The 27,744-nt window shown below is 39.7% G+C and overlaps 1 protein-coding gene across 1 annotated transcript in view; it reads left to right on the forward strand.

Moving 5' to 3' along the window:
• LOC139707910 (uncharacterized) overlaps positions 1–24,132 on the forward strand; it is a 68,121-nt gene extending 43,989 nt beyond the window's left edge. The window contains exons 10-30 of the mRNA XM_071623241.1: positions 7–147; positions 679–891; positions 1,687–1,866; positions 3,390–3,656; positions 5,288–5,486; positions 6,568–6,719; positions 7,376–7,608; positions 8,849–9,058; positions 10,613–10,721; positions 11,472–11,570; positions 13,746–13,906; positions 15,313–15,504; positions 16,283–16,409; positions 16,594–16,818; positions 17,290–17,440; positions 17,934–18,116; positions 18,676–18,836; positions 19,319–19,579; positions 20,097–20,150; positions 21,228–21,412; positions 24,022–24,132. Coding sequence (XP_071479342.1) covers positions 7–147; positions 679–891; positions 1,687–1,866; positions 3,390–3,656; positions 5,288–5,486; positions 6,568–6,719; positions 7,376–7,608; positions 8,849–9,058; positions 10,613–10,721; positions 11,472–11,570; positions 13,746–13,906; positions 15,313–15,504; positions 16,283–16,409; positions 16,594–16,818; positions 17,290–17,440; positions 17,934–18,116; positions 18,676–18,836; positions 19,319–19,579; positions 20,097–20,150; positions 21,228–21,412; positions 24,022–24,132 — 3,614 coding nt within the window. The remainder of the gene's footprint in view (positions 1–6; positions 148–678; positions 892–1,686; positions 1,867–3,389; positions 3,657–5,287; positions 5,487–6,567; positions 6,720–7,375; positions 7,609–8,848; positions 9,059–10,612; positions 10,722–11,471; positions 11,571–13,745; positions 13,907–15,312; positions 15,505–16,282; positions 16,410–16,593; positions 16,819–17,289; positions 17,441–17,933; positions 18,117–18,675; positions 18,837–19,318; positions 19,580–20,096; positions 20,151–21,227; positions 21,413–24,021) is intronic.
• Positions 24,133–27,744: the final 3,612 nt, after the last annotated feature.

A 27,744-nucleotide genomic window follows, 5' to 3' on the forward strand; every position in this document is an offset into this window, starting at 1 on the left:
CTCCAGAAATAACCATCACCAACATTAGCAACACTGACTTCGACATTGACCAGAGCATGGCATACATCTACGTCAATATGACGTCAACTAGCGGAGCGTTCACGGCCTACAAAGATATTACCGTTCCAATAGCCATCGTCTATACAGGTAGGTTCGTGTTCTTTTCGTCAATGTATAATCCAGCCTTCATTTTTACAATTGAACGAAGTGATGAGATGAGATAATCCACATTTGAACTCTTTTGATTATACATGTTATGTACACTACTTCATGTTTTAACTGTGTCCTTGCTCAGGTAAGTTTTTTTCTCCACTACAATAGTTCGGAGGTTCTTGATTTAGTTCTGTGAGAACGCACGTCTGTAGTTCATCTGTCAAACTTTTATTTTCTGCTACATAATGCAGCCGATCATCTAAAAAAGATGAAAATTATAGTATCGTAATGACTAGGATTACAATGATAATAATACGGATAATGATGATAATGAAAGTAATAACGACAATAGATAATTAGTGATATACGTACTTTTGTAGTTATTTACGAAATAATTACAACAACAATATACAGGAGTAAACTCAAAATATGACAGCGACATTTTTCAAAAAAAGAAAAATGACAACAATCCTTCTATTACGATATCGCCACAGGATCACTAACTGTGCCTATTGCAATTTCTAGGTACCGAGAGACTGTTGTTTGAGGGAGAGTTTGGCGGAGAAAATGACGAGCTGCTGCTGTTTGTTGGCCCGATGGTTCAGTCCTCGACGCAAGTCACCGTCTACCCGTCCCTAAATGGAATCGACTACCTCAACACGCCCGGTGGAGAGGGATACACGCTGACGTATTATGCCACGTCACCAATCGTACAGAGCTTCAAGTTCTCACCGACAGGTAAAGACCGACTTTTCCTTTTCTTAGTATGTTACCACCATCAACGTTTTTTTTTTTTTCATTTGTTCCACTTGATAAACATGTTTGATGTTGTTGTTGTTGTTGCTCTTGTTGCATTTTTTCGATACGCATCCTGTATCAGTTTGCCCTTGGAGCGAGAAGAGGGATTATTTTTTCCTCATATCTGGCAGGAAAAACAAAAAAACAAAACAACTCATGTCTAACTTCAGGCCCGATGTGTAGACCCTAGTTGTTTAAAACTATGCAGTGTTTTTTTGCCGATCATACACCGTCTCCAACAGTAGAATCTCCTGAAATTCACAAGGGTCATACAGTTGTCATAAGAGAGATGACATCATGTTCACGCAAGCCTCGATGAAACGTAAGAAATATCATGCCATAATTTGGTCAAGAGAAATATCGTGCCATATTGTCACCGCACACTAAATCGTTGGAGTAGTAAATCTGCTCTTTACAAAACACCTGCTTAATATTGATGTAAAAATGGCTGGAACGACAATCCCTGTCAAATGGTGACAGCTACACGTGTGGAGATTTAATCTGATAAACCAACTATTGTCTCTATAGCCACTGATGGCAATAAACTCGAGGCTAAAGTGTTCACTGTCTCAGAAGGCTAGGAGAATATTTCAAGTATCATAAATACGTTTCACCCAACCAAAGCGAAGAGATCTTTTAAAAAAGCTAATTTTGCGGATGATTTCGGGAAAATTTATAACTGGATCGGAAATCCCACTCTTCGGGAATCTCTCTCTCTCTCTCTCTTCTCCACAGGTCATTTCCTCAAGCTCGTGTTTGACAGATTCATCAATAATGGCGCTGTTGAGTCTTGCGACTCGATCTTCACTAACACCTCGAAGCTGGGAGCAGATGCTCGTTGCATTGCCTTTCCCTACTCCAACACAATATACGTCATACCACGTGATGATGACAACTCGATATTGATAGTACCAGGTAGGCAGACACCTCACGACGAATACTGTACTGTCTATTTCTAAAGGCCAAGTAGGGGACGCAGTGGTCGTGTAAACTACACGTTATATGTTATATACGTGAACAACTCACAATGTTCATCACAGATTTAGTCAAAACCTTTGAGAGTCTACAGACTCATTCAGTGACAAGCTGAAGTAAAGTATGCCCGACAAAATGACAATCCATTGACATTCTGTAATAAATAGTATGCTGTCCAGATATATCAGCCTTTGTCAAATGCTCTCTCACTGTAATATTAGGGAGGTTTAGATTTAGCGATGAGGACGTCGAGAGGGGAAAAAAAAAACTGTTCTACGCACTAGCAAGACCGCTTATCAAAATCGATCTTGCGTCGTCTGGCTTTTCACCTCGGTTCGTAGTCACTTTAAATGGCGTCCGCTCAAGACGCAGAGAGCTGCTTGATTGACGTACGGCATAAATTAGGGGCGCCGCTAATACTTAGGCTGTGTCTTCGCGAACTCTAAAGCTACTGTGCAATACGACGCAGAGAAGAAAAAAAGTCAACACAATTGTCACCCTTACGTCCACGTCGCAAAACTAAAGTTGCCTAATTGCAACGGAAGCAAACACGACAAGGTTATTGTCAGCTTTCGTAATAGCATGATGAAACAGGAAAAGACTTCGGATACATTTGCATTTAGCAGATGAGAAGTTCTCTTCTCATAATAGAGTATTCAGGTAGTGACCCCTTAATAACAGATTTCCATCATTACACACGAAACTATTCAAAAAGTAGAATTGAAGACCTGAATATAAGAACGACCAAAGTCCTTTTGGGCCAAATTGAGTTTGACATGGAAAATTGTAGTTTATGCATGGACTCATCTTGTATATAAATGATAAAGCCTAACTACCCCCGGAAGTGCCTGAAATGAATGAGTTAAATCTTATATGAATGTAAGAATGAAGGACTTGGGTAATTCTTACATTCATACTATAGCGCCCTCTCTCGTCCTTCTCTATCATGATTCAAAGAACGACCCAAGTCCATATGATTAAAAGAACGACCAAGTCCATCACACAAAATGGCCTCTCCACAATTAATGTAAATGTTAATTGTCATAATGATATATGTTCTAATTTGTATATACAATGTTGCCTTCCCATCACAGTAAAATAGAATATTATCGTACAAATAAAAAAAGATATGAAGTTTTTTTTAAAGTTTACTCGAAATGGTCTTCCATGGACTTGGGTCGTTCTTATATTCAGATACTCAATTGCTTCTCTGTAATAGAGGTAAAATATTACAGGATATAGTAGATATGTTTTTCACATGGCATTGTGGCAGACATATTGTAGCTTGTTTAAAAAATTTCGAAGTCATTTTTGCGTTTCGTTGCTTTGCGAGAGCAGGTGTTGAAAATAAAGCCATCCATTTCATGATTTGAGGTAAAATAGACTTAATTGATGTTTAAAAAGTCAGACATGATTACTAGTTGCTTTGATTGCAAGTCTATTTGGTGTCGTGATCTGCCCAGGTGACGTGTTGACTTTCAAGGAGAACGTTCTGAAACAGCGAAATGAAGATTACGCTCACTTTGTATCCGGGTCCATCACCGCCAAAGCACCAACGTCTCCCGTCGCCGTCTATGCCTACCTCACCGGTACCAAGACGCCTAGCGCCTGTGGTGACGTGCGGCTCAGCGCTCTGAAGTCCGCCGGCAGTGCTGGGCGAGATTTGGTCTACACGTGGAACGTCTCCAGCCAAGGATCGGTGTCCTCTGCGGTTTCCGATGAACTCAATGGTGTGTTATCATTATTGTTTGCATGCTTGTTGTTTTGATCTGTCTCTCTCATTCCTTCTCATTTTTTTTTTTTTTGCTTGCGTGCTTGTTTGTTGTTTTTTTGTGTGTGTGATATACTCGCTGTAGTATGTCAACAGATGCACATCCTTCGATTTTGTTGTGCTTTTGCCAAGGTTTAAACATCTTTCATTATTATACCCCCGCCAAACGAAGTTTGAAGGGGGTATATAGGAATCAGCGGACGGTCGGTCGGGCGGTCGGTCGGGCGGTCGGTCGGGCGGTCGGGCGGTCGGGCGGTCGGGCGGTCGGGCGGTCGGGCGGTCGGTCGGGCGGTCGGTCCGTTGCAAATCTTGCGTCGCGAACTACTTCCTCAGTTTTCAACCGATTCCCATAAAACTTGGCACAGATGTGTGCCTTGGGTTGTAGATGTGCAAGACGTATTTTTTGACAGTACCCAAAAGTACGTTGCCATGGTAACGGCATATTATGGGCAAAAATGGGTACAAATCTTGCGTCGCGAACTACTTCCTCAGTTTTCAACCGATTCCCATAAAACTTGGCACAGATGTGTGCCTTGGGTTGTAGATGTGCAAGACGTATTTTTTGACAGTACCCAAAAGTACGTTGCCATGGTAACGGCATATTATGGGCAAAAATGGGTACAAATCTTGCGTCGCGAACTCCTCCCACAGTTTTTGATCAATTTTTATGAAATTAGGTACAGATGTTCATCTGAATATGTTAATGTTGAAGACACATATTTCCGCAGTGGCAAAAAGTGCGTTGCCATGGTAACGGCATGTTATTGGTAAAATATAGGGCAAAATGCTTCATGGCAAAACTGCTTCATCAGTGTTCTTCCAATTCTCATGGAATTCATATTGAATGTTTGTCTTAGGATATAGGTCAGCATGACACATTTCTTGACAGTGACAAAAAGTATGTTGCCATGGTAACAGCTCACATATTATGAGCCAAAATGATGGAAAATTTTGTGTTGCAAACTACTTCCTCAGTTTTTGCCCAATTTCCATGAAACTTGGTACAGACGTGTGCCTTTGGTTGTAGATGTGCAAAACGCATTTTTCGACAGTACCTGAAAGTACGTTGCCATGGTAACGGCATATTAATGGCAGAAGATCAAGGAAAGATCTTGCGGATTTAACTACTTCCTCAGTTTTTTGACCAAAGCTTATCAAATGTTGTTTTGACCAAAGCTTATGAAATGTTGTTTGACGGGGGTATAACCAGTCGCTGTAGCGACATTTCTAGTTTTGGCCACACTTTGAGCGACAGTTTTGCAAAGGGTATCAGTCAGCTCACTACTGCATAATGTTATCAATATGCATGGAAAATTGTAAAGGTAAACAAGAATTGAAGAAGTTCTCAGCCAGGGTTCAATCCAGTTTTACAAGATGTTATGCCATAGTAATGTGAGGACTTATCCCGTAATAGAGTTTCCAGTAAGACTGAACAAAATGAAATGTATCCCGCATTTTTTTTTTTTTTATAGTTATAATGGTTATAACGTTATAGTGATTGGACATCCAAATAACAAGAAAGAAAACATGCTTTGAGAAGAAAATGAATCAGGAGAAGTGTTTCATTGTCACTCTCGATTCTGGCAACAGCTGCGGACGGCTCGTATTTCACGATCTCAGCTTCCCATCTCGACGCCGAAGAGGCGTACAACTTCAGCGTGATCGTAGAGAACTTCCTGGGTGAGAGCGACACGGCCACCCTGCAGGTCGTCCGGTCGGCCGAAACTCTGCCCGACGTCGTCATCATCCCACAGAGGGTGGATACATCGCGAGCTCTCGTCTCAGAACCGTAAGTCGACCATACGTTATTTTGATAATGACCTTCAGTTATCGTTGATTAGATTTTTCCTCTCCTCCTCCTCCTTCTTCTCCTCCTCCCCTCCTCCTCTTTCATCATCATCATCATCTTCTTCTTCTTCTCCTTCTTCTGCTCTTCTTCTTCTTCTGATCTTCTTCCCCCTTCTTCTTCTTCTACTCCTACGTTTTCTTCTACATATTTGTACTTCTTCTTCTTCTATTTTTATTATCATCATTATCATCATTTTCATCATTATCATCATCATCACCATCATCGTCATCATTATCATGTATGTATGTAGCTATGGAAACAATGCTAATGAAATTGCAGAGAATTGATGTATTTGTAAAGAATGGTGTACAGATAATAAATCAGATCAAATCAAAATCAAATCACCTTCCTCTTTTCCTATATTCCCTTTACTTTTCTCTTTTTTTTTAACTGTTGGGTTCGGAGATGACGAATTTTGCACTGCATGTTGATTATGTACTCTCGCATATAGAAAGAGCAAAGGGCCATTTAAATTCCATAGGGTATACCCCATCCAGTCTCTGCGTGACATTTACATTCGCATTCGAAACGATTAGGAAGTGCATTCTCTGATATTCACCGCGAGACCCTTTCATACACAGTGCTGGGTCTTCAAAAAGTGTCAAACGCCCGGTAAAACGCCATGATAGAGTCTAGAGGATCGAACTAAGTCCGTGACCACGCTCAGAGCTGGATTGCCTATATCATATGCAATAAATCTTACTTCTTCCATTCACGTTAAAAGACAAAGAAGTCACTTTTCTAATTCCCATAGCGTCTCAGTGGTGACTTGTATGATATTGTTTACATCATTATGTGATGTATTTAGGGAGTTGTTATTAGTGCCGTGTGAATCTTGCAACGTCGTACCACAATCTCGTTCAGAAGGTGATGATGAAGAATAATAAATATTTAGCGATAATAAAGAGTAATTCCGAGATTTAAGAATCAACCATCTTGTAAAAAGAGTGATATTTTGAAGAAGTGCTGTTTTTAACGTCGATGACTGCAGTGAGCGGCTTTCATTTGTCATTTATCGCAGATTTGCCCTGGCGGCTTCTGTAACCTTTCACGAGGCATGTGGGGGCGCTTCGCAAATTAGTTACGCATGGAGCGTCGATGATTCTACCGTTGCTCTCAACCTGCGAACAAGAACGACGCCTTTTCTCTTCGTTCCTGCAGGAAGCCTACCAGGTGTCGTACTATTTAGGAAATCATCTTTCGTGCAATTCGTCTGTCGTTATTCCCACTAGAAAAAAAAAAACACAACAACAACCAACCAACCCAACAAGCAAACAAACAACAACCACAACAAAACGTATCGTTTGCTAATCCATTGGCTAATCCATTACAGCATAGTGTGGTATCGCAAAACGATCGTTCAGCAACCACTTAATAATCCCTAGCTTTGAATACGTCAAACATGATATTAGTCGTTGTTGACAAGCATTGACATGTGCAAATTGTATTTGCTGAGAAGCTTATTTGTCATTGTAATGTAATTCTAATTCAATTCGATACTCGCTTTGCTGATGGACAGAAGTGAGGGATATGAGGGATAACCATTCACCCAAAGCTCCTTGCTTTAATAGTGATGACTACACCTAGGTGACGACACAAACTGTCTGCCAGTAACCGACAAGTGACCATAGGATTGGGAGGTTGAAGTCCATTGCAAAATATTAGGTTCAGAGTATAAAGTGCCTTGCATAAGTGCAAGTCACAACTAGTTGCTGCCAATTAAGAGATTCGAACCCGGGACCGTATGATTGGTATAGCCTCTTGTCTCATAGCCACTGAGCCACTGCAGCCCCGCATTTCATCCCCATACTCACCTCTTCCTTGTCCAGGTGACTCTGAATTGACTTTTACCGTCACCGTCCAAGATGGCAGCGACCCGCCAAAAGTGACTACGCAGTCCGTGAAAATCACCACTGTCTACTCGGATCTCGTCGCTGTCATCGATCGCGGGGACGAGATCACTGTTGGCGTGGACAGTGGCGTGCTAGTTCTGGACGGATCAAAGTCGTACGACCCTGACAACCAGGACGAAGAGATGACCTACGTCTGGACATGCGCAAAGGTGAACTAGACCCCGGCACATCGTAGCTACCCAACTGGAAAGAACACAGTGTTCCACAGTGTGTTCACAGTGTGGTCACATAGTCAACTATGTGAAAATGCTCGAATTCAACAGTCTGGAGATGATTTCACACTGTGGTTTGGTTTTCACAGAGTGTTCACATGGTAATGTGTCAGACTGTGAATTGATGATTCACAATGTGTACACACTGTTGAAACACTCGAATTAACAGTGTGAAACACTGAGATTTCACACTGTGTACACATTGTGTTCACACTGTGTACACATTGTTTTCACACTGTGTTTCTCACACTGGAGGACACTGTGTTCTTTCCAGCACGGTAGTCAAAACAAAAACAACAACATCAAGCAAACAGAAAGTAGAGATGGTTCAGTCAAGTACTATATATTAATTCAATTTTATTATTGACTCGGAAGACTATGTGCATTTTTTTATTTCTGCCTCTAAATATTCAAACAAGTTTGTCAACGAATTTGTTGGCGAGTGCTCAATAACACTATTATACTAGCGTAAGTACTGTCGGGTATTTCTCCTGGGTGTTTGATGCTGGTTATGGTTACTAGATTACAAAAGAAAAAATAGAAGAACAGTCGTTATTCCTATTTTCGTAAATTTAAAAGCATTTTCAGAAACTTGTCTGATCATGTCTCTTTAAAATTTTGTTCTAGTGTTAATTTGTGACATTTTGAAGGTATTGACAGTGTACGTATACAATCGATTTTCAGATAAACTTTAAATTCCTCTTGGAATGGCATGCTCAATACTATTTCATAAGTGGTTTCTTGGTATCTCAAATATATGCCCAATCCTCAGTTTCTTGGTATCTCAAAAAAAGTTATATATATATATATATATATATATATATATGCCCAATCCTCATCTCCAACAATACTATACCATCCCTTTAAGTTTGTGATCATTAATCTAATGAAGGCTGTAGAGTTGATAGCTGAATATAGATAGATAAACAGTGTGCTTTGAACTAGATCATTAGTTTATTAATATAACACCAATTTCAGATGAAGTATCAATACAGATAAGCTTCTACATAAATGAAACAGAAATGTTGGCTGTTCTAATACTCGCTCGATTGTTCAAATTGACAATTTTGATTGTTTAAAGACGAGACTGCTAACCTTACAGATTTGTTTTATTTAGATTTTCTAACGAGGAGAAACTAAGAGATGATTATAGAAACATATTTAATCTACCCCCTAGTGGAATGGTGCATCGTACGAGACATGCCTATCGCGCGCCACGCGCCAGGTGTTCCCGGCACAAGAAGACACCGTGTCAAGCTCGTTAGCCTTCGATGCTAACAACTTCTACCCAGACAGTACCTACCAGTTCACCCTGGACATCGCCAAGGTTTCCCGTACTGCCTCCGCCAGCATCATCATCAACACCAAGTCAGGAAACCCGCCGAAGGTATTAGCTCAGAGAAGAATGTGTTATCATGTAGAGCTAGTAGTCTGTTGCTTGTGTTTGGTTGGTTGAATAGTTGGAATCTTTCACCCCGGTCCCATTTTCCAGTGTAGAAGATAATTGTTTGATAGGGCGTTTACAGGAGGATTCGTTTAACTTCTAGGCGGAGAGGCGGTCGCGGTATATTTCAGTAAATTATCATTTTGTTCACTCAGCCGCCTTCAAGCAAACTGAACCAAATCGGCCTCAACACAGTTTTCTGCTTATTGCGAGTGGATTCTTTGTTTTTCACAAAGAAATTTTATTCATGTAAACATTCAGGTACAAAATAAATGTCACATACAATACATAAAAACAAATGATCCGAATTTGACAGGCAACTGCGAAACAACTAAATAATATAAATGCGATTCCAATTAATATTAGATACAAAACCTTTGATTTTCTCAGACATATATTCGTCTACTTTCTTTGCTTGCTTGAAAAATTGACAAAATTGGCTAAAATGTAACGATTTCTTTTTATTTCTTACAGAAAATATGAAGTATTTTGCTTACAAATTAACCACGTTGTAACATTTTGGATTTTCTGTCGAACCAAGTATAAAGGAACTTTTAGTAATTTGAGTTTTATTCTGTAACAAAATTTCATGTATTTGAGCAATGAACCTTTGGGTAGCATCACATTCCAAAAAACAGATGTGCAATTGTTTCTGTGGAGCTCGAACAAAACGTTGATTTTTCCCTTTCCGTAGTTTTCACAAACCTTAAACCACCTCTCCTTGACAAGTCAATTCATTTTACATTTCCCGACATATTGGATCATTTTTCGGTTAAAAGTGAAAAGTCAAACTTTTCAACAATTACGTGCTAAATTTAAGAAGATGTTTTTTAAAATCATTTATATACATTACTGGGGTTCCCTGAGGAGCATGTCGCTTGTTTTTGCCCCATTTTTCTCCCAAGCGTCGTTTTGTTAGAGCTAAAATTAAAAGCTACTTTTTATATGGATGCTCATTTTTTAATCAGATGTTGGGATCATGCCAAAATTTTCGATTGAAAGTTACAATTGCCAATGTACTTGCGCTCCGTAGAGCTCTGCATGTTATGTCTGTAAGGATTTCCGTGGCGCAGTGGTAAAGCAATCAGTCTTGCATTCGTGGGGTCGTAGGTTCGATTCCCAGCACCCGCAGATTTTTCCATTTTATTTGTTTATTTGGTTTTTACTTTTAAAATTTCTAAGGCTCTCAGACCATCAATTCATCTCTTTGAATTACCTAACTCGATCGTCTCAGTGACGAGTTCAAGTCTCGTTATTGTGGTACTCACTGACTTCCACAGCTATATCAATTCATTTATACAATAATGGCTCAGCCAAAAGCGTAACCAAAAATGAACTTACCACTTCGACTCTACTACCCTTCACCATACTTGGTGACTATACATTTAGTCAGTTGCCTTTATGTTTTGTTGATATTTAATTTGTGAGAAAGCGGTAAGGCCGTGGCCGACTGCCAGTGCAGTTCTCATCAGTTTTCTCCACCGCTTCATGCCACAGGCCGTCACCCAACTCCTCCCGAAGAAGGTAGGCATTGACCGGCCTCTCACCCTGCGGGCTATCATCATTCACACTTCTGCAATCACCGTAGACTGGTCAACGGATTCAGGTATAGTCAGAAGGGACTGGGAAAAGTATTGAGAGATCTAGCTAAGATTTTTTTTTGTGCGGCGCACGCGATATGCGTACAAACGGAACATATTTGCATGACATTGTGTGTGTGTGTGTGTGTGTGGTTACGAAGTACTAGTATGTATTATCTTCCCATATACGTTATAGGCCCTCATTTGCATCTTACTCAGAGATGAATAGCGACGTCAATCGTCATTATGACGTATACATTGTTTCACCAGTTAAGACACACATAGGACCTATTCTATACATTTTCAGGCCTTAACAAACTTTTGATACCAATAAGGGTTATTGTATTTCTAATCTTATCTATGTCTATGTCTGATGTCTATCCCTTTCAAAAATTGGTTGGATGGTGTAGGCCCAATATGCGGAACCTTGTGAGAGGTAACAATTGTAGATGGTTGCCAATTTCTTTGTAGCTCGAATCGAACTACTTGGACTTCCTTCTTTTATAAACTGAAACCAGCAGCACGTCATTATGAGAAAAGTTGTTGCCATGGCATCAAGTCTCCAACAGCCAGTCATCTGCGACCATTTTGCTCTGTTGCTATGGTAGCAGCTATCACTGTCGCATCAACAAGTTATATGTCTGTAGACCTAACTATGTGAAAATGAAGCCATTATCGTTATGATATGCTTTGGCTAACATTTCGTCAGCATTGAAATGGACACACAATATCTGAATAGACTAACTGTCAAGATGCCTCTTATTATGTATTTGCAGACAGTGGATACGTCGATGTTAGCAGTTTTAACCCGTCTATTATCCAATTCTCGACGGCGCTTCCGTTCAACAGCCTTGTATACGTCAACATTCCAGCAGGTAAGATTACAGTAATAGCTTCTAAGCCCGGCTGGCAAAACTCGTAAGTTCTAGTCCTAGACAAATGCACCGACTGAAGTATGTTATTTTGAATAATATTTGACTGTAACAGAGGTCCGTATGGTATAGCAACAAATGCCACATGGCCATATGATACTTTTGGTGGTGTTGTTGTTGTTGTTATAGGACCTTCATAGCATTGTAGAAGCAGAAGAAAAACGGGAGCGACGGGTGAAAGTATGCTATTTAACTTTGGGAACGGTGATTTTAAAAATTTTCCAGTTATCAAATTTGATGCATATTATTGTAGGTCAGTTGTATCACAAAACTTCCCAATTCTCGATATGCCGTTCCCGCTACGATTTGACAATTTTCTCAGATCGGGAAGGATCGGGTAAAACCTGAGCCGATCTGGACACAGTACGATGTTAGAACGCTCTAAGAACGCTGCAGTTACGACTACCACGTGCTTGCTACGCTCTTACTACGATGATCGGGAATGAGGCATTACGATCTCTGCTGCTGCAGCTACGCTTTAGAACGATGTACAACGTGTAGCTACGCTGTCAGTGCGATGTTGCCGATGTTATCCGATCGATGCACGCTGTATCTACGCTCTGAACGATCTCTACGATCTTATCACGCTGTCACCCCGTTCAGAGAGCTGAAAAGTGCCCGATGTGCCCCGATGTACCCCGATTCGACTGTCGATCTGCAGTCAATCAACTTATTAGCATGCAGAACCGAAGAAATATACTGTCGACCTCGAAGAGGCTCCTCAACTCCCGGTTCTTTTGCAGCAATGCATTGTTATAAACAAAGACGTGGTGATTTTTCCAAGGCTTTTTCTGGATGTCCTTGCTTTTATGGTCCGTCTTCCTCCAGTTGTAGATGATTTCATATTCTTCAAAATTCTGCTATATCCTCTTCCTCCTCTTTAGCATTACGTGCAATCTCTCTTTCTTCGCCTTTAGGGTAGCTGCTTTGCTGCTTTCTTCTCTTCTTTTTCTTCATCTCTTCTCCTTCTTCGAAAATTTGAGCTCCTTCTTCTTCATGTTCTGCCCTGACAGGTGTAGCGACAATGCCCTCCTCTTCCTTAACAATTCTGTCTCTCAATCTCCTTGATCTTCTTCTGGCAGACATTTTTGTGTAAGTTTTCTTCCCGTTCTTGTGCCGATGGACGCTCAGAAAGACCTTGTTACGCTCATCCCGCTGCGTTTACGCTGTCACTACGCTCTCCCCGCTTGCCATACGATTGAAAATAGGTCGATTTTGATCGGGGAGATCGGGAAGAAATTTTGAATAGGTTCAAAATTTCTTCCCGATCTGAAAAAATGCCCGCTCCAACCCCGACCTCCACATGCTGCTGCTACGATGCTTCCGATCCCCGTACGCTTTTGCCGCTCTCTCCCGATCTGCTAGATCGGGACAGATCGGGGTCCAGATCGTGATAGTGGAACGGGGGCTTAAAATATAGGGAGAAATGATTTTTTTTTCTCAATAAGTCATAACTGTAGATGGTTTATTCTAGAAACAATCTCATTGTGGCATTTGTTCACATTTTGTATATCTAACAGTACTTAACATTGATTATCCTTATTGAATTTTTTACAGTGGTTATTTCTATCCCTAAGTCATACTTTAGAACTGTTAGAAGCACTAAAGCTGGGTTTTTGTTTCATCTGCACATGGTAAATAATGCCATTAAAATGGTATACGGATGGACGGAGGACGACGAATGGTGGACGTTATCATTCATACGCGTTTTTCGACCTTAATGTGTTAAACGACTCTGACTGTGAGCCAAGATGTGCCAATTTTGTCATAGGAGGTAAACGGTGATTAGGATAACACCTGTCCTGTCCTATGCTCAAAATGTTTGTCCTGTCCTCTGCTCAAACTGTCACATGTTTCACTTTTTTGTTTCTCATCGACAGTGCAATGTATAGGCCTACCCTGCTTTTGGATTTACTTGTGTTGATATCTCTTTCATTTCAATCACGTTGTACCTATGCCATGTATGTCCTATAGATTATGCTGAGGATGAAGAAATATAAACTTGAACTTAAACTTGAACTTGCTATGAACAAACTACAACTCCGATCAAACGTAACCTACCCTTGTTCAGACAGGATTGTTATGTCTCGTGTTCTGGGCTAATGCCATAACTTTTAGGTACGCTGGACGAAGGCACATCCTACATGTTCCGACTAACAGTCACGGATGCTGACGGCCAGGAAGCCAGTGTTACTTTCAGCACCACGACCTATTCGGGCGTTTCTCTCTGCTCCATGGCTCTCCAGGATGGGGTCAATAGCTACACCGCTCTCGACCAGGTCAGTGTTATTTGAGTCCGGGATGTTATTTTAATTCGTTGGATGGTAATAGTTCTCCGATCCGACTTGAAAGGTCGCATCTCTCGGACTTTAAAGTTTAAAGGTGAAATCCAGTCCAAATGTAAGTTGGTCTGATAAGAATATGAGTAAAATATTACGAGTTCAACGGTATAGTTTTGATCGAAATTGGATGAAAAATAAGGAAGTTATGACATTTTGAAGTTTCGTTATTTTTTTTTTTTTTGGGGGGGGGAAACAGTTCTTGAATAATCAATATGAATATGCAAATGGCAAAGTGAGCATGTCATCCCCTCACAACTTACCATATAGTTGTACATAAAGTTTTAAAATTCCCAGTTTTTTATTTACACGCAAAATTTATGCCCAAGGCTCCAAATCCTCGTATATTTAATGGATCACTATTCTGAAGTTATTCAACCAGGAATAACATCATGTTTCAGACTTCAATGACAGAAACATTGAATTTTCGTCATTTTTTTTTTTTTTTTTTTTTTTGCACACGATCAACGGAAAATTGTGAGGGTATGACAAGGTTAGCTTTGCGTATTCATAGTCACTGTACAAGATCTGCTTTGCAGAAATTAGCAAAACTTCACAATGTCATAACTTTATCATTTTTCATCCGATATCCGTCAAATTTTATCGTAAGACTTATATTTGGACTCAGTTTCCCCTTTAAGTGCGCATATAGGGGGCTGTGGTATAGTGGATGCAACTCTCGACTTTCAAACGGAAGTCCCAAGCTCGAGTCCTGCCTAGTGCTTACTTCCTTTGTCGAAATGTTTTTACCCGTGATGCCTCGCTAGATTCAGGTGTAAAAATTAGTATCTGGCAGTGCTTGTTTAATAATAATGGTCGGTGTCTCTGCAAGAACAATGCTGTAGCTTCCACAATAAATTGTGCCAAATAAAAAAAAAAAAACCGACTAACACTCCAATCTTAGAACTATAATTATTCGAACTGTAATATTGCATTGCTCTCAAAATATCAATCACCAGCGCACTTTGTTAGATTGTCGAAGTAGATGTAAATTACGTGCTCCTTATTTCCCTATATCTGATTTTATCCCGGCACCCATCACGTCTGCACAAGCTTGCTTTTACGTATAGGCGCATCATATTTTTGTATTTTCAACAAAGCCCAGCACTACTGTAAACAGACCTTTGTTTTATTGAGGCATCCTGTTGAACATTTCAGATGAAACTCTACCTACATTGTAATTTGTACAATTGTATTCTTAAGAGATTTGGTATTATATTGTATTTTTGTGTCATTTTCATGAGAATATCAAGATGAATTGAAATTGAATTGAAAAATTGACATTGAATGCTTCCTCAAGTCCAGGTTTGTCATTTTGATTTACCGTCATTCCTTTCTATCCACAGCTCGTCTTCGTGATAGAAAAGTGTGTAACCGACGAGGATGCCTACCCCCTCACCTACCAGATGTTCGTACAGACCAGGGCCAGCGGCAACGTGCGCTACATCGCTCAGACCGACGCCCAGTCCGAAGGTCGCATCTCCCTGGTCGGTCGTCAGTCCATCGACGGGACGGACTCAAACACCTTCGTCATTCGAGTGAGTTCGTCAGCACCACAAATATACAGGTCATGAAATGACATATGGAATTTCGTCATTCTGTCTTAAGGGCTTTGCTTTTTGTTTCTAAATGTACTTTATGAACATAAGAATTTACAAAATAAACACTGGTAAAAACAAACAAACAAACAAACAAATCACATGAACTGGCTTCTGTAAAACAATAGCGCTAACCTTTAACTCCCCCTCCACACCTCACAACGCTCCCCATACCCTCTAATTGAGAACTGTGAGATTCCATCACCCTATGGAGTACACAAACAGAGCAGGCTTCACTATAGACCTGAAAACTAAAAACATAGACCAAGACATCTGAAGGGTTGTACACACTTAACTACTGTGTTTTCGTCTATTGCAACCCCAGAAATGTATCAAACAATATCTAGTGAAGGGCAATGACATCATTTATTGTTATTATTGTAATTAATATGATTAAGAAAATGATGATTATGATGATGATGGCTATTATTATCATAATCATTATAATCATCATCATTATCATCTTCTTCTTCATCATCGTCGTCATCATCATCAATATAATCCTCATCATCACCATCATCATTATTATTTTCGTAATCATCATCATCGTAATTATCATCATCGTAATCATCATCATCATTGTCATCATCATCGTCGTTGTCGCTGTCATCGTCATCATTGCTTTCTGAAGTGGACATACACGTATTTAGCTTGCCTGACTTGCACTGTATACCGCTGATAATTATGCTCTGATATCTATTTCCCCCTGCCGTCACAGGTGTGCACATCTTACGGCAGCTGCGCCAGGTTCACTCTGACGCTGATGGTCGAAGCCCTGACCACGTTCACCCAAGAAGAGTTTGATCAGAGCGTAACAAATCTAGTTGAACCGGAGAAACTGAAAGGTAATCCATCACTTCGCATTCATATAAGGCTTCTAATGAGTAAATAGACGGAAAAATCCTGTACTAGTATTGTCGTACCTCCTCATCGGGGAGTAACTGTCATTTCATGCATAACATTCTTGAAGTTCATTTCCCTGTGGCATTGGTTGTTAAGTTGCTCGCCAAACCCCCTTCTCGGCCACAGGAAACTGGCTGTCGGCTCTGGTCAACCTCAACACCATTGCCCAGATCGACCTGTCCTCCAGTCGAAAGCGTCGAGCTGTGTCGGAGACATCGACCACGGCTGCCGAGCAGCTGTCGCTGTTGGAGAACGCGATCGCTGTCACAGTCCTGGACACGTCCAACGCCGTCACGCTGCTGGACCAGAGCAACGCCATAAATGTGGTCGAGCTGACACTGGCTGATATGGGTAAGTGAGACCTAGAAGATGATGAATAGAATAAATTTGTTTGGTATGAGTGTTATACACCAATCTCTTAACAGTGTGGATAACTTGAGTCAAAGTCCATGAACACGCAAGTATATCAGATTTACATGGAATGGGCTGCTGTAATATTGGTTGTGTTAATAATGGTACAATAATTGAAATAGTTGCACACGTAGGAGTAGTACATTAGCAGTTATAGAAGCAGAAAAAGCAAGGATAATGGTATTTTTTTATCAGCATTAATATCAGGTTGCTTAGAGACTGAAGACGCACCCAAAAAAGGAAGGAACAAAAGTAGAACAACCAAAACGAACCACTTGATTAACAAATGGAAACGAAGAAAAACTGAAGCGGGCAGCCAGACCCGAAATTTAAACAAAACCGAAGTTGTGTGCAGCACTAGACAAAATATTTTACCTCGTCAACATGTCCTCTCCAAAATACATCTCACAGACACTCTCTTGGACATCTTGACCACCTTGGTCGCTGTGTTTGCCGACGAAGAGCTGCCGGAATCAAGCTCCGAAATCGTTCTGACAAAGACAGCGGAGATCAGCAACGAGCTCGATCCCCAGCACAACGCTGACATGATCGACAAAATCACGTAAGTGTAGTTGTCGTCCCAGTTTAAAGGACGTCGTACCTGAAATTGATCAATGAGTGTATGTGATATCATGAAAGTCAGGACAATAAAAGAATAAGATGTTGGTAAACACAGTAGCTCTATTTTAACAGCAAAGCGTTGCTTGTGTTCAGATCGCACCGCCTGAAAGTAAAAGCAAACTAATTTCGAACATGTTCATCCCCTGACTGTCCCCAACGTTTATCATGATACCAAATGATTCACTTAATTTCCATATTGAGGTTTGATGGTTTTTACTCGCAAGGCAATTTCGTAACGAGAAGTGCGTCTAATTTTGTTTTAGTCTTGAAATAACTAGGCGAAAAAAGAATATGAAGTGGAAGGAAATGCGAAATGCACTTGGCTTGATCATGCTAATAGATCCTTTAGGAGTCAGGATTTACAATTACAACATTTGTCTTACTGACGCCAAAATCTGATTATTTTCTCATATTGGTTCCGTGATGCGTTTCAGGGCGCTGACAAATACATTGGTCCAGGGTCAGCTAAGCGAGCTCACACTGGGGGCGGACCCGACGGAGACCAAGACCGATACGGTGACAACTCGCGCCTTTTACGTCATCCCCGACAGCAAGCTCAAAACCACTTCTGGCAATGATTCCTTCGACGTCGACTTCGGTGACGAAATCGCCAGTCTGTAAGTAAAGTGATCCATCCAAACGGTGGCAGACATTTTGTCGTACAGGGAGCAATTACTGGACTTATTGTTGTGTTTTGATTAGGAAAGTAAAAACGTTCCTTCAGATGGCCAGTGATTCTTGCTGAAGATAGTATTGTGGTCAGTGATAATTCGGTCTACCTTGATTAATGTTTGAAGGATGAGTTTGTCACCTTTACATACAATTGTGATGTAAAGAGAGTGGGCCCCTATAATACGTTGATAGCGTTTTCTTATAGGTTTCTTTGAACATATGAGCACTACAACTTGACAAAAAAATGAATGTTGTCCATTCTGGAAATGTTGAATCAAACATGTAATGTTGTAAATGATTTATGAGTCCTTATCCGACTTAGCATTGTTTTAAGATCATTTTCTTTTCCCGGGCCGGGAAGAGCAAAATCCAGCACGCATAATTATTTCGTAGGATAGCTTATCTGCAAGTTATTTTTTTTTTTTTGTGTGTGTGTGTGTACGTGTGTGTAATTATGTGTGTACCGTACAATTTAAAATGCAATGTAATCTGCCTCATAATCAGTTTTGGCGCCAACTGGAACTGCGGATCGACCACCTGCACGGGAGTCCAAATCCAGTTCACCCAGTACAAGGATGACGTTGACCACTACTCCGTGACCACCGAAGATCAGGCCAACCGCGCCGCCGCCATCTTGGAGATTAACCTGTACAACCCCGACTCACGTAGGTTTACCTCTACTCTCAGATGTTAAAGTACTGACCTTATTGTCGGGATGCTATACTTTCATCGTCCTGAAGTGTTATCGTCTGTTATGCTATGACAATTAATGCAGTAGAGTGCCTTTGGCGTGACCCTGTCTGAGATATAATTTTTCTATCCTATCGGGATGTGACGCCAAACATTGTGAATAAAAGCAACATAATTTATGATGTTACTTTTGTACCAAAGAAATGGCTTTATATGGTTTAAATAATTATGTATTTCATTCATCCTCTGTATAATTATGTTGCTTCGAGAAATCAATAAATTCTATCATTTGAAAAAAAGAAGAAAAAAAAAAGCAAAGCAAACGTCCACTAGCTAAGCCCTAGTTACGCGAAGCATTGTTATATCATCAATTATGTTTTGTTAACTTGAAGTGTAAAATACCTTTGTTAACATCCCTTCGTGTGTGTTTTTGTTTTCCTCTCTGTTTTTCTGGCAGTGTCGGAGTTAAACGTTACCGGACTCTCCAGCCCTGTAAGCATCAATATGACAGCTACAATATTGCAGAGTGACAAGGTCTATGACTGTGTGTTTTGGGACACCGACTCTTCGACATGGAGCACGGATGGAGTGATTACGGTGTACCATTCATCCACCTTGTCGGAATGCCTCACTAGTCATCTCACAGCCTTTACGTTGATGGCGAATGACGCACCAACAACCACTGGCCCGCCCTCTACCGTTGACCTAAGTTCTGATGGTAAAGCCTCTAATTGCCTCATCCCCGCAATTTCATCTAGGTTGTGCACCGACAAATATTCCATTCCTTCATCCATATTCATATGACGAATGCATAGGGGTCTAAACTTTAGATACAAACAGTAACCTTTCTTGAATGCCGCCAATGCCGCCACGCTTTTAATTCCTCTGCAAATCTCAGGAACATTCTTCAAAACAGAAGTAGACATCAGCTGATACATTTTGAAGACATTCTCATAGATCCATTTGACCTTTATACCTGTCTTAGTGGGCTATATAATTGCACTGTTGTGTCGTCAATAAGCGTCCATTAAATTCTGTTTCGATGATCGAACTCAGGGGGGACATAATATCTTTGTACTAATACCACGACTATTGTTCGAATTATCATCTCTAGACATCAGTACTCGTAAAACCTATGCCAAATTGGAATTGCATGTACACGTAAAGGCTCCTACAGTTTTTGAAAGAGATAGAAACCTCGTTTGACTGATATTATTCTTTACTTTCTAATCCAGTCACTCCTGTTTCGGGAAGCACTGGTGGGCAGGGAACAACGCTTGGCGCTGGACGTAAGTTTTGTAATAGCTTTCTCAAGTTGTATCAAGAAGTTGCACGAATGATACTCTACACAGCATATCTGCTACTCTTTCTTTCACCTCATTTTTGCGTTCTTCCTTTGTTCTACAGGTTTAACTTATTTTCATACCTTTTTAACCTGCAATGCATGAAGACGACGTAGATTCTAATGAAATGATGGAGGTACACCATAATTCCATTGTAACGGAGTTGTGTTTGACGTTATAACGAGAAATAAAATATTATCATTTGCGTAATATCTTTCGATGTGAGGAGGTGGGAGATTAATAGGTACATGCTAGTGAGGAGATTTATGCTGAGTGAACATAAAGAAAACCATGACCAGCTTGGCGAGGTAAAACGCATAATAAAAAATAAGAATTATTGTTAGTTCGTTCTTATTCATGTTATTCGAAGTATAAAGGCTGGTAAGCCAATAAGGTGTGAAAGATTAAGAACCCTTTATCGACAGATACTGTTTTCATGTCATCATTTCTTGTACTTCAGTCATGTTCATGTATGATGATGCCAGACGTATGTAAAGCAACGCTATTTACACGTATACACATTGTGGCCTACTCTCTAAAAAAATCGAGTGAAAATATTCACTCTTTAAGGAGTGAATACAAAAAAGGGTGAATTTAGAGTGAAATTGGAGTGAATTTCGAGTGAAAATGTTCATTTTCACTCATTTTGGAGTGACCTCAGGGATCACTTGAAGATTTTAGAGTGATCCCTGACGTCACTCTAAAACGAGTGAAAATGAACATTTTCACTAAAAATTCACTCCAATTTCACTCTAAATTCACTCTTTTTTGTATTCACTCCTTAAAGAGTTAAAATTTTCACTCGAGTTTTTTAGAGAGTAGGCTTGGGCTACACTGACATGACAATATTGCTTGATTTTACAAAACGAAGAAAATTAGGTTATGAAAATTTGGTGATGCCATTTCAATCTATTGAAAAATTAAATAATAGGTAAAGACCCGCATATCTTTGTCTTTTGCCTTTAATCACAAGCAAGTACGTTTCCCCCAATTATCACTCTGCTGTGTGGATGTGATTTTCAGCTCCTAACAGCGGTGGTCTCTCCACGACGGCGATAATCGTCATCGCCGTGGTCTTGTCGCTCGTCGTCCTTCTGGTTGTCGTGGCCGTTGTAGCATTACTGGTGATCAAGGGCAAGAAGGCTTCCAAGGTCGGTGCTCGATCCGACGAAGCACCAGCACCGCGGGAACTGAACGGGGCGACACAGGTAAGCCCAGGGGAGAAATTGCGTTGCCCTTAAACTCAGTGGCATCATAATCAGGAGAAATGAAACAAATTATATAGATATTATGTGCTATGATGGAATTTTATCAAATGTGACGCTTGGTTATCGGAAAGCGATAGTAGACAGGTTTGAATCATACTGGTTTCTTTTGTGCAACATGTTCGTTAAAGGGATTGTATAGTTCTGGTTGAGACCAAATTTCAGGTTTCTAACATTTCTTCTTTTTTTTTTTTTGATAATGAAAAATGTCTTAAGAAATGTGAAAGAGTATGTAATTCCAAGAGAAATTTAATGTTTATTTGATGAAAATTGGTTTTCAAATGGCTGAGATATCCAAACATGAGCGGTCCTTATAAAAGTTGGGACCCACTCTTTATTATGATTGCTTTCTTTTTCTTTGTTTTTGGATGTCTCGGCCATCCTAAAATCTATTTTCTTCATATAAACTTTGAATTCATCTTATAATGCTACGTTCGGCACTATTTTACAAGTGTTTTCTTGGTATCTTGCAAAAAGTTAAAAGCCAAATTCTCATCTCCACCAATAGTATACCATTCCTCGTGTCCCTTTGAAAGAATGACGATCAGCATTTGCAATCTTAGAAATGCAGAGGATGACATTTGATAAAAATCTATCTTAGCACGTCTTCTCCCATTTGCATTAACAATCTCTCTCAGAAATGACACTCTCAAGTAACAATAAAGGCTGACACATCTACACAGCCAGTAGTCTTTTGACACGTCTTCGTGAGCATGATATATCAGCTGGAATATACACATGTCATAACCCTCCATGCGCTTTGAGTCCCGATTTTGCACAGAAGACCAGCGTTTTACACACAGTATAAAGTCCCTGGCAGAGAAGGAGTTAATTAATCAATAAAAAAATCGCACTCTAGTCTCAATTGAAATCGTTGGCGTGAGGTGTAAATGTCAATCACGTCGCCTTATCAAATAGAGTTCACAGTCCGCAAACATTTCCTTTTTTTTAAATCCCTCTGAATGGTGTTACATGTATGTATGATTATGACGTCATTCGTTGGTGCATAATCTTCGTGTATGCATGAAGTTTTATGGACGGAGTACCCTGGCTTATCGTGGGCTAATACTTTCATTACTCTATTCGTATAAATCATGTTTTAAGACGTTTATATAATCGGATCAAAGTTGGAATATCGGGCTTACATGGAACTGGAAGCTGTATTAGAAAAAGCAAACAAAAAAACATTGGAATAGATTATGTGCTACTGGCTATGTTTTCATAATTATACGTCTGTGCATGTGTACATGATTGCATGTGCGTGTATGCAGAATTATCGCGAAAGTATGACTTCTTCAAACTTGATTATATGTTGTTTGTGCTGATTGAGAAATCATCGTGCGTCTTAAACTTACGTGTTACTTCTTTGTTTATTTCTACCACTAAAGTCATTGCATTGACTGAATTGCACTAAGTAGGTAGGTGCACCATGTGTGGAACTATAACTCGTATTTCTCCCCCCCCCCCCCCTCTTTTTTTTTCTTCGTTTGCCGTGCATATCTTGTAGCTACATGATCTATTACCTACGTACGATTGCATTATATTCGACAATCACAGAACGGCTTGAACGACGTCTAATTATGCATATAACACAACTACATCTTCAATAATGTTCCGGTTTATGTTATTGTGTTTTTACCTTCCATTATAGTAGACCTATGTACATAATACTACCTGTGCATGCGTACCAATATCGGTTTGAATCCGATGTGAATCGCATTTTGCTTGCGTCCCATACTCAAACAAGCCAAGAATTTGCATCCACCCATTGGCCATGCGTTGTCTTCTGATATGCCTGCGAGAATAGGCTCTGTGAGTGCGTGTGCGTATGTGTGTGTGTAGGTGTGAGAGAGGGTGTGTGTGTGTGTGTGTGTGTGCGCGCGCGCGCGTGCGTGCTTGTGTGAATCATTTTATGTATGTGTATGTGTGCAACCTTTCAATATTACTTTTGCATAGCACTTCTTTCCACATCATATATCCATATGCATGCGATACATCAGAATAGAATAGAGTTGACTTTTGCAACGTACTCCTTGAAACCATTGAGTCTCTTATATCACAGATTTGTTATACAGATCGAGATTTTGAAAAAAAAAAATCAAAGAAAAAAACCTTCGTTATAACGGATATCTGTTATGTCAGTGTTCTTTATAACAGAGCCCACTGTATGTAAAGGAGTAGAAATCACTTTGGAAGATTTAGTTTCGAGCAGGTGTATGCGGGTGTGAATGTATGTTAGATTTAAACATTTCATCTTCTTCTTAAACCGTAATTGATTTCAACAACAGTTTGAATTGAAAAGATGGAAATGAAACCGTTATTGTACCAGAGGTAGTCATCAATAATGTTATTCAAACAACACAATACTGTAGTGCAGTGAGTCTGCGTGTGGGTTTTTGTTTTTGTTTTTGTTTTTGTTTTCATACTCAAGCAGTTATGAGACAGTTCGAAACCATTGACATCTGGTGGAAGTCGAAACGTGTCGAGTTCAAATCTTCGGACACCATCAACCGTGTCATGACTTCCCTAATCTTGTTAAATTCTCTTTGCAGAGTAATTACCATGGCAACTCAGGTCTCGCGCACAGCGCGGAGGACAGCGAGGTCGGCTGCGCTCCACCAATCATTGAGGCTTCGCTCCCGGGATCCCCGACACCCCCCTGAGAAAGCATCGCGTCCAGACGGCCAGTTATATCCTTCCAACTCTTAAAACTCTAAACCCTTCTTACTCACCATTGTAGAGTGATTTCAAAGATTTTACAGGACAGGGTCGTAAGTAGAGATCATAGTTTCTTCCCATCCCCGACGAGAGGGAAACATTAAACCAGCATAAACCTCAGATGTTCGATATTAAAGTGGATTATAGGTGGACGTTTATCAACTCAATTCGACGGGAGAGCAAGTATACAACTTAGAATTTCAACTGTGTAAAATTTGTAGAATGTCTAATGACACGTTAACTATGGACTGCATCTTTATAGGCAGGCGTTCTTCCTTGCTTCAAATGGAATCGGTCTAAGGAAAAAAAAAAAATGTATTATGAATGAAGATGTATATAAAACTTTCTTCTTGCCCTTTCACTTTGCTCACTTTGTGTGACGTCACCTTGTCACGTGATATGTCAATAGCACAGAGCAGGACAGTAGCGTAAAACGCAACGCGAGTATTTATTACAAGACGTCACATCACAGAGACACATCATGAGACTTCAGATAATCTGATTCTACATCTTGGTTAGATGTTAACATCTTAAAAATAAAACACAAGATTTCATGTCAAATAAAGTTGATTTTTTTTCTATGTTTGCGCATGGAAATTTTTATCGCACAGTTCACAGTTTCACTGAAATGATAGAGATGTAGCAATTTGATTTGTTAAATTGGCATCACACGACATTCACTTTACTATATTATAATAACGAACGATCGCGTCAAATAGCTAAAAATGCGTGTATCGAGAACCGATGCTATAATGTAGTTAAATGTACATTGTATTACATTTTGTATATATTTCAAGCCACATTTTCTTATTATTAATCATGCACGAAAAAAAAAAAAATCCTCACTTCCTCCGCCAAGGAAGTCCTGTTTCCGCCAACATTGGTTTGCTTGTCTGTTTGTTTTCAAAAATCGTCTAATATCTGAAAAAGTTATAAGCGGATTTGGATGAAATTTTCAGGAAAGTTGATGATTTGTCACAAGATCAAACATATAATTAAATTTCGGCAGTATTCAGCATAATCGTTTTGACCCACGATTTTTTTTTCTTTGAAGGAGTCTTTATCATTGGGAAATAACTGTAGTTCCAATTGTAAAGAACTATCATACCAACACACAATATGACTTTGATTCAGAATTTTAAGAGTATGTTTTAATGGTTAAGAAATCCAATAATGCGGATGATATGAATGTGGAACCGTGGAAATAACATGAGTAGAAATGAGCTGCTTGGCGGAGGTCTGCGCTCTCCGAGTGCTTACTATAGTTTTCCTGTAATTAAGCATGACTGTATTGTGCAGTACAAATAATCTAGTACAGATAATTCGAAATCATGCACTGATCATGTAATATAACACAATACAGCAATATACATTCCTTCCTACTGACTTCAGATTGTGAATGCAGTCTTTCAGATCGCAGACAGTCTTTCATATATTGTGTCTTTCTTAAACAGTTCCATGATCTTTCATCTTTGTTTTAAGAACACCAAAATAGCGAAACTTGATAGATGTGTATAGGTCCTTCTACCCTCCTTGTTCAGAGTACCAAATAATTATCGGTCCGCTATTTTTTCTATAGTTGTACATACAGAGCTTTTGAATTTGCTGCTTTTTTAATATTCTCACATATTTATCACCTTGAATTGCGTGTGTAAGATTTCATCAGCATCATTTTGTAATGTATTTTGTACAATATAGAGCGTGTCGTTTGTCAATACATGCTTGCTGTGGTGCCGCAATAGTAGATTAGGCATGTCATTCACTAGATTTGACGATTTTTGTACCTTTACTGCAGGTATATGAAGACTTTGAATGCAAAAACAGATTTTAAAGGTTTTCGTCAAAAGTCTTCGGCAAAGTGAAAAAAAAAATATCTTCAGTAATACTGCACTTGTTACATAAGAAGAAATATTTTGAGGATATTATTTAACATAAATATTTTGATTCTTTTATTTTTTTCAGCAACTTTAACATTATGTTTAATCTACAATATCTCAAATTGGAAAAAATGGATATAATCCTTTTTTTGGCCTTTAAACTATTTTTGCATTCAAACTTTAATTGTAGTCATACCTCCATGCGACAGGGACGGTTACAAATAAACAAAAAGAACACGATTTTAACTTTCACGGGTCTGGACATTTGCGCTTCATATCTTGTCCTTTACTTGTACAGTGTTTGGTTTTTGAGAGCTAGAGCATGCCTTCTTGTGCGCATACCTCACCAATCGGTAAACAAAGCTCAATACTGATTTTGAAAAGAAATAAAAGAAACGAAGTTTGGGCTACAGTGCTAATAAGCGAACCAATATTAAAGCAAAGACGTACTGATCTGTAGGTCTTGCATACCGAGTACCCAACCTCTGTGGATGAAAGATATTACGCCCTCTCTTGACTTGAGAGTACGCAGAAACAGAGGCTATCAAAAGAACTTTTCCAGTCATCTATGGTTATATGTGCACATTTCTCTGGGTAGATATTTGCATTTTGAAATTTTATGTCGCAGTTCAAATCATAATTCCTGCAATTACCCACAAACACTGAGAAGAATCCTGGATGGCAACTTTTTTTTTTTTTTTTTTTTTTTTGGGGGGGGGGGGGGGGAGTGCATAGTATAAGTGACTGAGGTGCAGGTAAAGGATCATGCTGTACTCATTGTATCGAAGCAATATTCTTTGTGAGTAGATGATTGGTGGTATTTGAGCAGATATCATTACATGTATTAACTTTTACACTGACCTGTTGGTTCAAGGATTGTACTTTAGAGTGAACTTGAATAAACGTTTGTGGTAATAAGTATACTTATCTTTGCATTTTCAGTGATTTTTACTTTGACTCCTTACAAAGTGACATGAGCATGGTCTGTTTTTGTTTTTTTGACACCTGCACAGCGTTTAAACTCGTGCAATGGTGCCCCTCCGTCACCTACTGATGTAAGGCATTTGTATTGCCGCTAAACATCCCATAAAAAGGCAATACTCATACTCATACCCAATACTCATAAAAAGGCAATACACGTACTTCAAACGCACAGCGTATGCGTCAATATACTGTAATAGCTATAGATTCCTCATGCACATGAGGAAAAAGAAGTGTAGAAATTCTTCATGAATAAAGATTTAGGTGGGACGGTTACCGTAAGCGACATTAATCTACCACAAACCACTTTAGATCGAATAAATCTCTTCACATGAATTCTTAATTCGCTCAGAAGCGCATGCGTTTTCTGTAGATTGATGTGGTTTCTGCGACCTAGCTACTTGCGGCGAGTACACAGTGCGCACCATCTAGAGATACCGAGTGTTTACTGCAGATACATTACGCGCAACAGGGTCATGTGCACTATTTGTTTTATAAAAAGGAGACAATGTAAAAATGAGCACGTCATGTAGCTGTGTATAGATACAGTGTAAAGTGTACAACCTTCCCACACTCTGAATTATACAGGGCCGGCGCAGCCGTGGGTGCCGTGGGGGCTCGGGCCCCCACACTTTTTGTGCACCATACAAAGGAATACATAAGGTGTCATCACTTTGTTAGCTCATGAAACCCGGAAGT

The sequence above is a fragment of the Diadema antillarum genome, unplaced genomic scaffold (assembly GCF_040938485.1).
Source record: "Diadema antillarum isolate AM-2024a unplaced genomic scaffold, OU_Dant_1.0 scf00000000, whole genome shotgun sequence".
Lineage (NCBI taxonomy): Eukaryota > Metazoa > Echinodermata > Echinoidea > Diadematoida > Diadematidae > Diadema > Diadema antillarum.